This window comes from Gavialis gangeticus, unplaced genomic scaffold (genome assembly GCF_001723915.1).
Source record: "Gavialis gangeticus isolate Ggan-Ray unplaced genomic scaffold, GavGan_comp1, whole genome shotgun sequence".
In the NCBI taxonomy this organism is placed as follows: domain Eukaryota; kingdom Metazoa; phylum Chordata; order Crocodylia; family Gavialidae; genus Gavialis; species Gavialis gangeticus.
Genome location: NW_017729032.1, coordinates 136,641,922 through 136,659,285, shown reverse-complemented (window position 1 = coordinate 136,659,285; position 17,364 = coordinate 136,641,922). Strand labels below are relative to the sequence as shown.

Sequence of the window (17,364 nt, the reverse complement as noted above, 5' to 3'; positions counted from 1 at the left end):
ACACACACACACACACACACACACACACTGCCGCTGCTTGCACTGCCCCGCCTACAGACACGCACACACAGCCTCTGCTTACACACACTGCCCCTGCCTACAGACATACGCACTGCCCCTGCCTACAGACACATGCACTGCCCCTGCCTGCATGCTTGCATGTCCATGCACGCACACACACATGTACCAGTGCATCCCCGTGCTCCTCAGTCTGACAATGCAGTTGGTAGCCACATGGTCCTAGAGGAGGGTGGAGGCAGGAAAAGAGTGAAATGGCTGGGGGTGGGGCAGAACTGGGCTTCTCAGTCCCTCTGAGGGATCCCCCTGGGTCCTACTGCCCCTGGCTCCTGTCAGCTTTGACAAGCAGCCAAGAGGAAATGAATGTTAATTTACTAATTTTTTTAAGGGGCCCCGTGGGCTGGACAGAATGGCCTGGTAGGCCAGATCCTGCCCGTGGGCCATATTTTGCCCACCCCGGCCTATGGCATCATTTATGTTTGAGGAACCCCCTGCCCCATACACCCTCAACCTGCCCCCCACACTCCGACCTTCCCTCCACACACATCCCCTTGTCCTGCACACACATCCCACAGTGAGGGGCTCGGGCCTGAGGGTGGTTGGGAGTGAGGGGCACCAGCAGAGCAGGGGGTGTGGGAGATAGTGGGTTGTAGGTCGAGAGTGAAGGACACCAGCATATCAGGGCTGCTTGGTGAAACAAAGCAGCTGGGGGGAGGGCAGTTGTAGCTACTTGTAAATATGGCAATAAAACACTGTGTTCAGCTGATACCACATATGAGAGAGAGAGGTGTTTCATTTTAATACTGGAAAAATGCATATTTTGGGGTTTTTAATCAGAGAATTTGCTGTTTTTAAACAGAGAAAACCAGGATCCCTGATCATCACAGTCTATCTGTGAATTAAATGAAGTATTATTATGTTAATTTTACAATTGGAGAGTTGAGTCAGAAACATTATCTTGGGGTTCAACAGTGAGCTTAGAGAAGTTCAGAAATTCTAAATGTGTTCCTAAGCCCTAAGCCTGAACCACTGGATTATCCTTCCTCTCTAGTTTATATTTCTGGTTCAGATTCAGTTTAGATTTAATTCATTTCTGATATAGCCTCTCTGAACCTTCCCAATAAGGCAGAATATAGATCTAATACCTAACAAGCAAACAACGGAAGCAAACCAAACAGTCGTATATACTGGGCTAGCTTAGCTACTAAAGATGAAGTTGGATGAAGCTGTTATTTCCCCACCATAACTTCTAAATCGTAGATTTAATTCAATCTTTTTTTTCTTCTGATGCTGCAATGCAGTGGACACAGCAAGACAAAATAAGAAATCAACTGAGGGGAGAAATAAAAATGAAACCTTAACACATGAATCACTGGGGACACATTTCAAATGCAAAAGTTATAAATCATTGAAACAAAAGATAGAACATCACCTCAGGATAAAGCATTGAGGGCGTCGCTCCTGAAACACCATGTGGTATGCTCTTTCAGCACATGAAAATATATGTGGAGGAAGTGATGAACACAATTTGCCAGAGTTGCTTAGGTAAAGTTGTGTGACCTGAAAAATAATTGAATTTTAACATATGGAGAAAATTCTAAACCAAACTGCTTTGTGTGTTCAATAAATGTTTCTATCAGGTTGACTAGTCATTATAAACTGAACATTTGTGATTACAAAGCACTTTTTAAAGAAAATAAAAGTTTTATGACAAATATTGTAGTGGAGGCACAACTTTAACCTTCAACACTTAATTATAACTGTGGTACATAATATTACAGATTGTTTCTAAGTTGACATATTAGGTTACATTATTTATATTTGTAATGGATAATCCTTCAATGTACAGTTTTAAGTTTTAAAAAACAAAAATATAACTATTCTTTGAATAATTAAAACAGAATCAATGAATGCCGGTCACAAGTTGATTAATTTGTTATATGACACAGCAGACACGAGTAATCTATTTACAGCATGGAAAAAAATCTCTGTAATAAACAGAATTAGTAGCATGCGCTGTACATGTTATTTACATGTTGCTAAAAATGTTATCCATTGTGAGCTTATGTTCTGAATGAATCTTGACATTTAAATTGTTTACTAATTAGAATTGTGGCCTTCGGTGAAATAATCTGCTATTTCTGTGGTCCAGCTCATTTCATAGTTTCATAGTTGTTAGGGGCTGGAAGGGACCAAATAATGCTGAACCTAAGTCAAATGATTTAATTATTCAGTTGCTGTCAATCTGTGAGCTGATGCAACATTGTGGTATACAACTACCAGTGTAAAAATCTCAGAGGTGGTTCTGATCTTCTATTCTGGTCTGAGAAACTCCAAACATCCCTCAACTTCTGCCCTGTATACAGTCTCTTCACCATAGTGAAATCCATACCTACCTGTCCTCCTGTCTTCTCTCCTGCCTTGTCCCCTCAGCCCCTTTTCTTTCCATTAAGGAAATCCATTAAACAATTATAGGACTAATATGGCAATTGCTGCCAGGTTTATCACTTTTTTGTAACATATGCCTGTCTTGCCTGTTTAGATTTTAAACTCTTTGCCACAGGGACAAACTATTATACTATTTTTGACTAGCATAAGAAGGCTTCACTCCTTAGGCACAAGTGAATATTTCCATAGCTACCATACTTTGCCAATGAATACTTCAGTGTAGTACAAAACACTGATAACAATCTTGCAAGAATTTATTTTTGTGTGTGTATGTATTCCCAGTGGTATTAAAGAAATGCTGCATATAAGTAACGAACTGGGATTCTATTCTGCCTCCAAAAAGGATTACTTATTTCCCAAATGACAGTGTTAGACCCTTAACAACTGGTAATGGGCATCTGTGTTCTGATATACTACACACTGACAGTGGCACCAAAACAAAGCTTTTTAATGTGCTTTATATGAGTTCAGAGTAAAAAGTTTCTCATAAAGTAATTTATTCATGTTTGAAAATTTATTAGTTATAGCTGGGGCAGCTACTTTAGAGTCTGTTTTTAAAAGAGAAAGCTGTAAATAATGAGAAGAAATTTAAAAAGAAGCAATTTTTAAATACTGCATTTATTACATGAAGTGTGTGTTTAATCATTTCATTATGTCACCAATGATTTTAAGAAATACTATCATGCCCATCATTTCTTTCTATTCCTTCATTGAAAGTTAGCAAACTGGAAACCTGGAAAAAAGAAAAAACCCTGGTTCATCATCATGCACATAATGTTGGCCTACACAGTGATCTACAAATGTATGCCATTTATTTTCATTATGTTAATATGCAGCTCATCTACTACTGATGAGTTTTGTCAGAATAGAAGATAAGGAGCTGAAATACATAAGAACATTTTTGTAAACCACCAAGCCATCAGAATTTGCCACTAAAAGTTTAACAGTAATATAATGGGAAAATATTTACTTGACATTCCCATTAAAAAGACACCCACATTTCTTGAATACTTTGACCATGCAAACTTTAAATTAATTAAGTCATTATGGCTTCTTGCAGACATTAAAAAACGTGCTTTACCAGAAGAAGTAGCGTATTACTCCAACCCAGTTCTGCAGCATCACTATAGATTGGGCACTTCAACAGGGATTGTTGCTGTTTTTATCTAAAACTGAGTCAATGAGTTTTCAGAAAAAAGTGCCAAAAAGCCCCACTAAAGCACCCAATATATACAGTCATTGGGTGATCCACATCCAACTAGCATGATGCCTCTTCTGGGCATGCACTGGGCTCAGTGCGGGACTGCATCAAGTTTAAAGTATAGCACCTTTTCTTGTAAATGTCTGCAAGGAGTCTATATTATTATTGTGGTAATACTTAAAAGACCCCAGTTAGAGATTAAGGCCTCATCCTACTACAGGGAAGTACAAACCTGGACACAAAAGAAAGTGACAACCTAAGCTGTTACTCACCTCAAGCTCACATATCATTTCAAACAAGTGCAATCTACAGTTCCCTAACTATGATTCTGAGCACAACAGAGTTTCAAGAAACATTATAAGCAAATTATTATGGGTTTGTACAATGTCTATACAATGGGACATTGATCTCAGTATAAAAATAATAATAGCAGGAGCAACAGCAAAATTCAATGCTTCAGACTACCTACTGTTTCTAAGGCTAGGCACAGACAGTCAAAAAGCCGTAGCCGGAACTGATTCAGTCTTTACAGGTTAGTCTAACCTGCCTAGGTTGAACCAATTTGGACTGAGGAACTGTGGACTGAGAAAATGCAGGCGCATGCCTGTAGCTGCTCAGGCCAGGAGCTGCGGGGAGCTAGCGCATGCCCTCGACTACAGGGAAGTTGTGTTGGGGGTCATGGCCAGCCCAGGCAGTAGCCTTGGCTGAACTGGCTAGAGAGGGGATTAATTCCCCTCTCCCTATCCTACCAGCACAGAACTGAGACAGGTCTGCTGGGGACTCCCGCATCACTGCTGCAGTGGCAGGCCAGCATGGTCTCCTAAGGCAGATGGGGCAGGGAGGAGGGGTTATTCCCCCACTGTCCCTGGGGGACTGCAGCCAGGTGAACCCACCCCAACCGCCGCTGCCGCTGCTCATTTTCTGCATGGGGCAAGTGGTGGAATAAGTCCCCTCTGCCGGATGCTGGAGGGAGACGAGTAACCTCTGTCCCTCCCCCTGCCTAAGGGGCCCTTCTGGCTGGCATCTGCCCACACTCCCGCCCAGCTGCTGCAGCAGCAAGGGGGCAGGGCCCTCAATGAGGACAGCAGCCCCTGTCATAGTGTCTGGGAGCATAAGCCCCTTCCCGGTGAGGGGGGCCCTGCTGCAGGGTGGACAGAGCTGTAGCAGACTGTACATGGCAGCACTGGGTCTTGGAGACAGAGCCCCACACAGTGCTGCCACCATCATGATGGTACGCAGCAGCTTTCCTCACCCTGCAGCATGGCCCTGCTTCCAGGAAGGGACTTGCACTTGGGGAAACAGTGACAGGGGCTGCTGCCCCTGTTATGGTCACTCCCCACTTGCTACTCCAGCAGCCAGGCAGAGACAGGGCCAGAGGCTGGCTGGCAGGGCCCCTTAGGCAGGGGGCAGCAGGCAGGGAGTGGGATTATTCCCCCCTCTGCCCCCAGGGCACTGCAGCGGGGTCTGCCCGCCCCGGCTGCTACCACCGCCACCACCATTCAGTCTGTGCCCGGGGCAGGCAGTAGAATAAGCTGCCTCCACCAGATGCCAGAGGGAGGGGCACAGGAGGGGTCTTATTCTGCCACTTGCCTCAGGCACAGAGTGAGTGGTAGTGGCGACGACCAGGGTGGACAAACCATATCATATTGCTCTGGGTCAGAGGGGAGAACAACTCTGCTCCCTGCCCCCCTCCTTTGGCAGGGGGGCAGGGATGGGGGTTATTCCCTCTCCCTCCAGCATCTGGCAGAGGGGACTTATTCCACCACTTACTCCAAGCAGGGAGTGAGTGGTGGTGGTGGTGGCAGTCAAGGTGGGCAGACCTGGCTGTGGTCCAGCTTAGGTGGGGTAGATGGGGGAATGCCAGCCTACTGCTGCAGCAGCGAGGGGTGGGGAATGCCTGGCAAACCCAGCTCAGATCCCTGCCGGTGAGATAGGGTGGGGGGAATTAAACCCTCTCTGGCCAGACTCCTGTCCCTGATCCAGGTGGGGAGCAGAGGGGCGGGGCTAGCCCTGCTCTGCTAAAGCTAAGAACCAAGTCCAGGGAGCATGCCGGGATCCTAGTTAACTTAAACCAGGACGGAGTCTGGGACAGACATTGCATAAACTGGTTTGAGCTCAATCAGTTAAATCTGATAACTACATTCACCCCAGTTTATCTCAACTTGGTTTTGGCCATTTTGAAACTGGTTTGTGTGTACTGACTGTCTGTTCTGTTACAGGTTTAAACCAGTTTCTGACCACTTAAACTGGTTGATATGTACTGTCTATTCCTAGCCTAAATGTCTGGGCCAGGCTGAAACAAATCCCAGATAATGCGAGTTTATCTTATGCACACACAGCAACAAAGTGTATTTAACTAGTACCTGTGTTTAGATACTGAAGTAATAGAAACCTTGAAAATAAGTAATTTGAAGCTGATAAAATAGGATTAGTGAGAAATAGACTGCCCAGTCCCAATCAAACTGTCACTTTTAGTTATCTTTTTCTTGTTACACAAATAATCTGTGAATGCAGTGTTCTCTTGTTGTTTTCTCTAGGCTGACTGATATATATATATTTTTTACTAGCAGTGCTTAACAAGAACAAAATATATTATGGGAAGCACTTTAGAACAAAACAAAAATGCCTGGAGGAGCCGTTCAGAAGGATGGCTGCTGCACGGTGATTGAGACACAGTGACAAGAACAGTTATGCCTTGGGCCATATTAACATATTGCTGCTAACGTATTCAATTCAGATGCTGCCACTATGAAAAGAGCATAGGTGCTATTTCTTATTTATTTAGCTGTAATGAACTGAGTGAACGTGCTGTAGCAATAAAAATGTACTGGTGTAGATCTAGATAAAAACAGCTTTGCAAGAGAACGCTTACCATAGTAGAATAAATTGGGAGTTCTTTAAAAGGGTTAACAAGCAGCAGTATATCTCCAATGTATGTCTGGAAAAAAAGATACAATTGATTTATTATGTGATAAATGAATTCCTTCAGGAAGTTAATGATTTTCTTTCAGAAAAGACTTTTAGCCAAAGCATCTAAAAATCAAACAAGCAACATACTAAATATAGATCTGTAACTCCACAATTTAGAAGCTTTTAAATTCCTGCCTTTAAGAACTAAGATTATTACCAGGTGCATCTACACGTCACCCTATGTCACTATAGTGACATGCTACATCACAGAACGATGCACTATGGTGACATAGTGATCATGTAAGTATACATGCGACTGGCAGCTACTTCGCTGTAGCGGCATGCTCCCCTGTTTTAACATACTGCTTCAGCAAAGTAGTGGTTAAAACTAACAGTGCAGCAGTGCACAGCACAGTAACAATGTCACCATAGGGTGATGGGCAGATACACCCACTAAGTCTGATAGTATTAACTGCATCTGTTATAATAAAATTGAATGCTTGCTTCATAATTAAAATTGTTTAATAATCATAGGATCATACAAAAGTAGGACAGAGGAACCTCCGTAGGTTGTCTGGTCCAACCCTCTGCCTGAGGTAGGATCGGCCCTATCCAAACTACTCCAAGCAAATCCTGTCAAACCTATAACTAAAACTACACAAGCAACCCTGTCACAAAGCCACAAAGCATAGCAACCTAACCTGCCATAGGTAAAGTGAGGGAACAATGATGGCCCATCCACCGCTACTGCAAGCGCTCTTAAAATACACTTGAGAGACCCAAGGAAAAGGGCAAAGATCCTACTAAAGAGGAAGGCAAAAACCTTCATAGTCTTTTAGTTCACACATGTGCACTGGCACACCCCAGTCAAAATCCCTACTCTTGGCTGCAGATAACAGCTAATGCTTCTGAGGAAGGCAAAAAAAATCCATAAAAAAGAAAACAAAACAAAAAAACTAAATAAAACAACTCTCTTCCCCACCAAAATATGTAGCAACTCCTCCCCACCCAAATATATAGCAAAAGGAGGGGAACAAATCCTTCCTGTTACAACCAGCAAAACCAAGAGGCAAAGAAATACTAATAGTATACCACAGACATTGCTACTCCTAGATCAACCCTAATCAATGCTTATCCAACCTCTTCTTGAACATCTCCAGTGCTGGAGATTCCTTACCTTCCCTAGGTGACCTATTTCACTGCCTTACTGTTTTAACAGTGAAGTTTTTTACCTGATATCCAACTAAACTTTCTTTGCTGCAACTTCAACCATTGGTCTGCATCCTGCTCTTTGCAGCTGGAAATAAAAAGCAAGTCTCCCTCATCTTTACGCAGCCCTTCATATATTTAGACTGCTATCATGTCTCTTCCATCAGCTGAACATTCCTATTTCCTTCAACCTCTCCTCCTATGGCTTGCCTTTTAACAACTTTATCATTTCTGTCACCTGTCTCTGGACCCTCACTGACTTCTCCATGTCCTTTTAAAAATGTGAAGCCCCAAAAAACATACTCAGCTTAACCAGTGATAAGTAGAGAGACATTATCACCTCTTATATCTTGTGCCTAATGCTCCTATTCATGCGGCCCAAAACAGCATTAACTTTTTTGTGTCTGCATCACACTGAAGACTCTTATTGAGTCAGTTTGTGATGGACCAAGACTCTTCAGGCATTTTTACATGTGCTCCCAATATGGCACCAGGCACTTTTAATCAGCGAGCAGCAATAATTAAAAGGACCGCCTTGGAAACACATGCATCAGCAGCGCAGCATGCCTCTGAAGTGAAAAAAATGGTGGCAGTGCACTTTGAACTGAAGGACATTGAATGCGTTTGAGTACAAAGCACAATTCTGCCATTTTCTCAGTGCAGAGGTGTGCTGCACCACTGATACATGTGACATGGCAGGCTGCCAGAGCACATCAATTTACATGCTGGATTTCCAGCACATCTGAGCAGGCTCATCACATGTGTGTAAATTCCCTTTGATTCTTTTCCTAGTGCTTCCATCCACTTAGGTGTCACCTATCTTACATGTGTGTTTTTGATTATTCTTCCCAAGGTGAAGCACCTTGCTTTTGCTAGTATTGAACTTCATCCTACTGACTCTAGCCCAACTTTCCAAACTGTCAGGGTCCTTCTTAATTGCACTCCTGTCCACCCGTGTGTTTGCAATCCTTCCTTTTTCCATGTCAACTGCAAGAAGCAATCTATTTCAACATTGCATCCAAATAATTTTAAAAATGTTGAACAGCACAGAGCCCAGGACAGACCCTTTTGAGACTCCACTTGAAACCTCCTGCCATTCATACATGGATACATTTATAATTACCTTTTGCTTGTAACTTTTGAGCCAACTGTCTATCCACCTTATAGAAGTTTTGTCTAGCCCACATTTCTCCAATTTGCTTTTGAGGAGGTCATGTGGGACTTTGTCAAAAGCCTTGCTAAAATCCAGATACAGTATAAATGCAGCATTCCCTTCATCCACCCAATTAATTTTCTTGTCAAAGAAGGAGATTAAGTTTGTTTGGCACAATTTGTTCATAGTAAATGAACATGAGCTGGCTGCTCATGATCAGCCTTCCCTTCTCTAAATGCTGGCCAATGGAGCTCATTAGGATATTTTCCAGTAAATTCCTGTGTATAATTCCAGTGTATAAGTCCCCAGGTCCCCCTTTTTGGCTTTTTAAAAGAGGGACACTATGTTGACCATTTTCTAGTCCTCTGGTACCTTGCCCATCTCCCATGACTTATTAAATATTATTGGGAAGGGTTCTGAGATCTCCTCCGACACCCCCTTCAGTACCCTGGGATGAAGTTCATTAGGCCCTGCTGACTTGAATTAATTCAGACCCATCACAAACTCTCTGTTTCTTTTTTCTCATCCATTAGCTTGCCCCTTTCCTTATCCAAATGATCTATATTACTGGTCTCATTGCAGCCTAAGTTTTTTATGAAGCTAAGCAAAGTAGTTATTGCCTTCTCTGCATCTTCTGCTTTGCTATGCCTATTTACTAGTCCAACAGTGCATGTACAGCTTCCTTTGTCTTTCTTTTCTGGCCTTGATTGAACTCCCTCTTGTCAGTGGCATTAGCAAATTAAGCAGCTGTCCAGGGCAAACCCTGCAGGAGAGCAGGGGGTGGGGCACATGGTTCAAGAACGGGAGGTGCAGGGGGCACAGAGCACAGGATCTGAGAGCAGGGGGAGGGTGGGTCCAGGCAGGCATGGCTCTGAGAGCAAAGATGAATGGGATGTTCTCAGGAATCTGGAAAGATACAGGTGATGTTAGGCCACCTTTCCCACCAATCCGTAAACCAATCTTTCACCTAGCAAAGATAGGCCACAACAGAGGATACAGACTGTTGATTTCTCCCAGTTCCTATAATGCTAACTGATTTTCAGCCTTAATCATAAATGGGGACCACTAAATAGTAGTTTCTAAAAATGATAACAAAAACAACTACCAGTAAGACAACTGACACATACAATACTCCCCCTTCAGCTAATTTTAAAACTGTGTAGTACAGAAAGATAAAAGAAAGAATTAACTGTTTGGTGGTAACTATTACTCTAAAACTAGAATAGATGATAACAGGCCTCATACTGAAATCAAAGTTCTATAAAACTAATTCCATATGGTGCTTTGCTAAACAAGTTATAATTATAAAAGAAATACTTGATGAAGAAAAAGTAATGGCTCGTATTTCTTTCAAATACTAAAAGTCACAAAATGGGAACTTTTGTTATTGTCTTTGCATTGTAACAGAACCACATCTTGGGCTTTTCTAATATGTTCCTTCTTAACTATTTCAGGTATATTTCAGTTCTATTTTAAAATATTCTGGTCAGACACTGACCTCTTTAAAAAGTTTCACAAAACAACACAAATAAAAAACCAACAAAAGTCCACAATACAGAATAGAAACTTAATGAACAGAAAAAAGAAATGAACAAACAATTCTATAGAAGAATTTTCCTGTACTGTCATTTTGTGTTCTCTATTTCTGGGTTGAAAGGAGCAGTTAAAATGCCTTAAGTATTTTGTAAAAATATTCACATATAATTAATAGTTTCAGTTAACTGTCCTATTTAGGAGTATATTTCCACAGTTTTATTTTGGGGGGGGGGAGTTCTGTTTGTTCAGTTTTCATAATATTTAGATCTCCCCAAATCAAAAAATTATCAGCAATATGTTAAATCTTGGTCCCATTTTTCTAGTACGTAAGTGAACTGCCATGCAATAACCCTAATAATAAGTGTTGCCTAAGGCTAACTTATACCAAGTCCACTGATCTTCCCACATGCACACAGACAGTCATCTTATAAAAGGCAATCAGGTTGGTCAGGCATGACTTGCTTTGGTGAATCCATGCTGACTGTTCCTAATTACCTTCTTTTTCTCCAAGTGCTTAGGAATGGATTCCTTGAAGACCGTGATTTTTCTGGGGACTAAGATGAGGCTGACTGGTCTGTAATTTCCCTGATCCTCCTTCTTCTCTTTCTTAAAGATGGGCCTATATTTGCCCTTTTCCAATTGTCCAGCACCTCTCCCAGTTGCCAAGAGTGTTCAAAGATAATCGCCAGCAGCTCTGCAATCACATAGGCTAACTCCCTTAGCCTTACCCTCAGATGCATTGCATCTGGCCTCATAGACTTACACACATCCTGCTTTTCTAAATAGGAACTATGCCAGCCTGCTAGGGGAAATGTGCTGTTTCCTGCATTTTTATCCTTAAAAAGAGAACATACGTGTTTTTCTGCATTTCCATAGCGAACAGAAAACCCGGATTCTGTTGATCAGGATACTACTGCCTTTAAGTTCATCAGTGTATTCTTATACAAGAGACAAATTTAAATATTCAAGAAGATAACAAATAGGACCCTAAGATTTTCTTCAGGTTCAGTCTTTGATAGCCATATTTCAAGAGAAAAATCAAATGCTTGTCCCTGATTTTCACTGCTGCTTAACACCTATGGCTTCCACTGATATGAGAGCTATATGTGCCTGGGACCTCTGAACATGAGAGAAAAGGAAATACACCAGAAAAGGATGAGAGTAGTCAGAATCTTACCATCCTGCATTTTTTAACAGTAAAGGAGTTCTCAGCACCTATGACTAACTTCTGTATTAACTTCCACTGCATTTACAACAGGATGTGGTGTGTGACATTCCAGATACCTGTATTTTTCTGGCTTAAGAACATTTTTGATTGATTAGATTAAAAACAGAATTACATGTTTCACATCTACATGCAAATCACCCAATCAGCTGTTCAATAAGCTAGACAAGGGAAAGTAGCTACAAAGAGGGATATCAAAAATATGCATATGCAGATTTTACTATCTAGACCTGATTGGATTTGCCTTTTTAATATGCCAAGATCCTCAAAAATCTGCAGCATATAAATATTCTTGTAATTACTTTACTCAATATATAAGTCATTAACATAATCACATCAAAATAATGATTTGTGTGATAGGAAAAGATAATGGGGAATCAAGTCCTTCATACTGGTTCCTGAGGGGTTTTTTAAACTCAAACCTTTATTAAATCCCCAGGAATAATAGACTTGCATACAAAATATGTAAAAACTATATAAATAATAACTGTATCTTGAAAGATTACAAGAAAAGGGTACAAATGCTTCATTGCATTTCGCCAACACACCTTCTTGAGTAAATGAACATGCAGACTTACCTAGGCACACACATTATATCCTTTATTCATTTCATACTTTAGACTTTTCCAGATACATGTAAATAGCTGAAGATTTTTACATACCCGTTCCTCAGCCATTTTACTTGCAAATGTACGTGTCTGGTAATTACGCTCGGATTACTAATAGACCAATCCTATTTTCATTAATTGCTCTTCACAGAAAGTTGGCTGTAGGTAAGTGAATAAAAATGCTATCATGAGCAGTTCCAAAGCCACTCACATATATTTGGTTGTTATTGAAACGCTTCTGAATCTCATAGAGCAGGCTGCTGTCTGTTAGCTCACTCAGAGTCGCCAGGTCATCATTTGGTGCTGGAGGCATTAACTTGACCTGCAAAATACAAATACTATGTTCAAATAATCTGACTTCATATCCACTCACTCTACATTATAACGTCCTTCTTACATTACACATCCTAATGAACGAATACATAGCAATTACAGAAATAGCTACAGTGCAGTAGGAAACCGGAAGTTTTTTGCCCCCCACCCCCACCATAAATAATTACCAATTCATAATTAACAGAAAAAAGTAAAACAGAAATTAAGTGGTACATTTTGCATACACAGAACTGTATATGAGTGCCATTTGCAAGCTCAAATCCTGCCAAGATTCCCAGTTCAAGTGGAGCACTCCTGCTCTCCTCATTAACCTCTTCTGATGATGACAATCAAGAGTTCAATAGTTAAAGCAAACCACACATAGCTGCCAGAAGCATACCTAGCCAGTACTGTGCCCTGTGGCTGGAGGTTCACTACTGTTAAGGTGGAGGAAGAGGGGGAGGGAAAAATATGTCACTTTTCTTCGCCAACAAATTTCAGCAACAAAAAAGAGATGACATCTTCCTTCCCCCAGCCAAAACAGCAGGAAACCTCTGGCCTCTGACCCTACTCCATGCAACACTGCTGCTAGAGTCAGAGTCAACACCACAGCAGGGAAGGTGCAGGGTGTCCAGTAGTGATAAGTCACCCCTCAACTCCATTCCATCCCCCTTTAGCCAGCTCCTGAGGCTTTCGCCCTGATCACTCATCCACTCCTGTTGGCTGCCATTAAACTGAGCTCTTATGACTGCAGTTTCATTCTCGTCAGTATATAGAAGTTAATCTGTGATTGCATTTCACTGCTAAATAAAACAGGATTTCAGGGAAGGTAAGAATTAAGTTGTCAGTGGGCACAGAAGATGCTCAATTTCTGAGTCAAACCAGCATCCTGTATTTAGTACCTCGCAAATATAGGAGAGGATAAAATACAAGTCCTGAAGTGCTCACATTCTAAATAGCATAAAACCAAAAGCTGTCAAAACAAAGAGAAAATGACTTAAATATAGCAGAGGTCAGCTGTAAGAGATGATTTAAAAATAAGATAAATATTAATACTCTATGCAGTGAAGCTTATGAAACTCATGCTTCATGCAGAGGCTGCAGCCATGTCTGTCAGTTACCTGGATTAGTCTTTGTGCATGCAAACAGGAAGGATAAAAGTCACTTGAAAGAAGTATGGTTAAAAAAAGGACATGAAAAAATTTGCATTTTAAATTACATATAAAATGGCATTCACAATGTTATTTCATTAATAACTGACTAATGGGATTAGTGGAGGATATTGGTGTGCTAACCTCCTACTGTTGAAGTCAATAGTTGTTGTTTTTTCCATTTGACTTACAAAGGTTCAGGATTTCCTTGTTACACCATACACTGAGAGCCACGCAAACATTATTCAGTATTAGTGTTAGTTCGATTTTAGCGCAGTCACGCTTCAGGCCAGCAGGGGCCAGGAGGATGGAAAGGTAAGAATCACACCACCTTCCCATTTTGGGTTTCCCCCTGCCCACGCCTCAGGGTCCCCCTGCCCCTCCCTCCCCCACTTACTTGTGCCTGTCTGTGCTGTTGTCCCAGAGCAGGCAGGGTTAAACTGCCCTACCACTGCCACACCACTGCTCTTCTCCAGGCTGCGCCCACCCAGAGACCAGCAGCAGCAGCTGGGCAGCTGCAACAGGCAAGGGCAACAGCAGCTTTCAGCTGCCTCCATGCTGTCAGCACAATGGGACAGCTGTGGCAGCAATGTATTTTTTTTCCATCACACTCCTCAAGCTTGTGCTCCGGGCAGCTGCCTTGGTTACCCTACCTTCGTTATGCTCTGCATCTCTCAATCCCATTCTACTGATACAGACACTGATGTACAAATATTAGTTATCTGTCTCTGTATGCAAAGGGTTTTGAAATTTTTTCAGTGAAAAACACACTGAATTATATATACAGAAACACAAAAATATCACAGTTTTAATTTTAGGCAAGAATAACCAGTTACCTCTTAAACAATAGGATGAATAGAATATGGTTTTATAAAATTTCTCAGTTTTGAATCTTTCAAACAAACAAAATTCTTACCAAAATCTTCCCCCCAGCCAACAAGAAAAAAGAATGTTTCTTAACATGTGTGTTGGTCTGTGTGTCTTAACCTTCACTTTTGTGCTAAGCAAAATGAAACAAAAAATAAGAAAACAAAACCCACCGTTCCATTGTAAAATGGGAAACCACCAAATCCTGTTGAGCTTCATTGTATAAATATTTCATCATCCTTCTTAAAAGATCTCTCTTGGTGCAAAACAATGGAAGTTGCAAAGTTTTAGCTATCCTCAGTCTACAGAGAATCAAACCGTTTAAGGATTGTATCAGATTTTTTTTTTTTTTTTTTAAAGCATTTTACACTTCATTTCTCCCTAAAGGTTCTCATAGATGTAAGATTCTTGCTAAAGATGACAGCTCTCAGCATCAGCACAATAAAAGGAGCGAGAGTTCTTTTTAATACTGGATTCATCAACAAAAGCTTTTCCCATTTCTTTCTTTATGCCAAGTCTTTTTACCTGATTGATTCAGAGCATGCCACTTAAAAGCATTTTCCTTATTCTTTCTACTTCGGCTATCATACTACACAATCATATAGCGTATATGTGAGTTACCCAGAATGAATTACTTTATTTAGTTCTTGGTCAATTCCACAATCAACCAATAAAGTCCAGCTCCCTTCCTAACGAATAATGAACCCCTAGTTTAATCATGCACTTCACAGAAACCATAAGGGAGAGAAAAAAATAATTCTGATAAATGTTAATTAGGAAGTATTAAAGGTCAAAAGGAAATAGGTACTGGGGATAATTTCATTCCAAATGAATTTTTTTCATTTCCTAAGATGAAATGCCTAACATAAAAGTACAAACAATTTAAAAGTATTGATACGCAGCGGGCTGCCATTGTATTATACAATGATTCTTCTAGAATGAGCCTGTATTAATTTACAATGGAAAATCTCATGTTTTCAAGGTTACTTTTGAGCAGAATTCATAATAAAAAGAAATTCCCATGATGGACAAATTTAATTTAGGCTAGACTTCTGTGTGCAAAGAGATGTACCATCACAGAATAGCTATGGAAAGAGCTTGTCTGTGGTTCCTGCTCCAGTGTGAGTGTTTAAACCATTTTATGGCAGACATCACAATTACAGCCTGACAGAAGACTTCACTACTGTAGTTTCAGTGGTCAACAACTCTCTAGAGAATGATTAGGACCAAACTAACCTTTATCGCTTAATAATTTTCTCTTTCTTCTGCTGAATTCAACTGTATATAGACAATAACATTTCAAAATGAAATACTGTATGAATGACAAAAGAGGGTTTTCTCTACCCTCCTGTTTTCTCCACAGAATTGTGCCTCTTTTTTAAACAGATCTAGAAACAAGCAATACGTTTTTTTTTTAATATTTTAAAATCCATGTAAAAACATGGCCATGTTTCCAGCAATTCTCTCAGGATCCCCTGGAGGAGTGGTTCACAATCTTTTTAGATTCCAGACACCCCTCACTGCACTCAAAGTACCCTTCAGAAAATGCCAGCACTTAGTTTTCACTCCTTTTTTGCTTTTTAAATTGCAGGAAAAATAATAGAGCAATCTTTTTGATGCAAAGAACTCAGAAAGAGTGCAACAAGTCAGAATGTTTTTAAACTGTGGATTTCTGTTTCAAGCCTCTGGATTTATATTTTGAATCATAGATTTGCACACATAACAGTGTTAACACTGACTGGCACCCTGAAACACTCTTAAAGGATCTCACAGCACCCCAGATGTTTGTTTCTTGGTGGTGATCCAAGGCTCAGCCCTGAGGCCAGACAGACAACATACTGTGTGTGTATAATGGCTCAAATTCTATCAACAATATTTCAACAGTCTTCCTTCTAACCTAAAAGAGCACGTACAGATTAGTCTAACTGCAGACAATTATTAGCTAGCATTCCTTTGGCTCTTCATCTGTAGCAAAGCTGTCAAACTAAAAGAAAGCAAAGAGAATGTAAGGCTCACTCATATTACAATAGTCGTTCATTAAATATATAATTTGAACACATCAAATGAAGACAGTTTCCATGATTTTTTGTCGTTATTGCCATTTTAATGGTTTGTTTGGATTTTAGGTAAAAAGTTAGATACAGGGGCTAGGGACAGACATTACACATAAACCAGTTAAAGTGAAATTTGTTTAAACCTGTAACAGAACAGACATTCAGTGAACATAAGCCAGTTTCAAAATGGCTGAAACTGGTTTGAGATAAACCTGGTTGAATGTAGTATCAGACTTAACTGATTTAGCTCAAATTGGTTTATGCAATGTCTGTCCGAGACCCCTTCCTGGTTTAACTTAAACCAGAATCCCCCAGCATCCTAGCATGCTCCCTGGACTGGGCTCTTCACTCCAGCACAGCAAGGTTGGCCCTGCCCTAGCAAGGCTGGCCCCGTCCCTTTGCTTCCCAGCTGGAGCAGCAACAGGCAAGGGTGGAGGTCTGGCCAGAGAGGGATTTAATTACCCTCTTTTAATTCCCCTCTCCCTGTCCCACTAGCAAGGACCTGGGCCAGGTCTACCAGGTGCTCCCCCCTCACTATTGCAGTGGCAGGCTGGCATGGCCTGAGGCAGAGGGGGCAAGGAGGAAACATTATTCTTTCCTCTACCCCCACTGCCCCCAGGGGAAAGGCTATGGAGCTATGGACCATGGTATTTGGGGGGGGGGGGGGGGGGG

General features: G+C 41.1%; 1 protein-coding gene across 1 annotated transcript in view; it reads right to left on the bottom strand.

Annotated features, from left to right (window-relative positions):
* MYO16 (myosin XVI) overlaps positions 1–17,364 on the bottom strand; it is a 581,111-nt gene that overhangs the window by 357,185 nt on the left and 206,562 nt on the right. The window contains exons 10-12 of the mRNA XM_019525343.1: positions 12,520–12,630; positions 6,540–6,605; positions 1,451–1,578 (exon numbers count right to left, since the gene is read on the bottom strand). Of these exons, the coding sequence (XP_019380888.1) occupies positions 1,451–1,578; positions 6,540–6,605; positions 12,520–12,630 (305 nt within the window). The remainder of the gene's footprint in view (positions 1–1,450; positions 1,579–6,539; positions 6,606–12,519; positions 12,631–17,364) is intronic.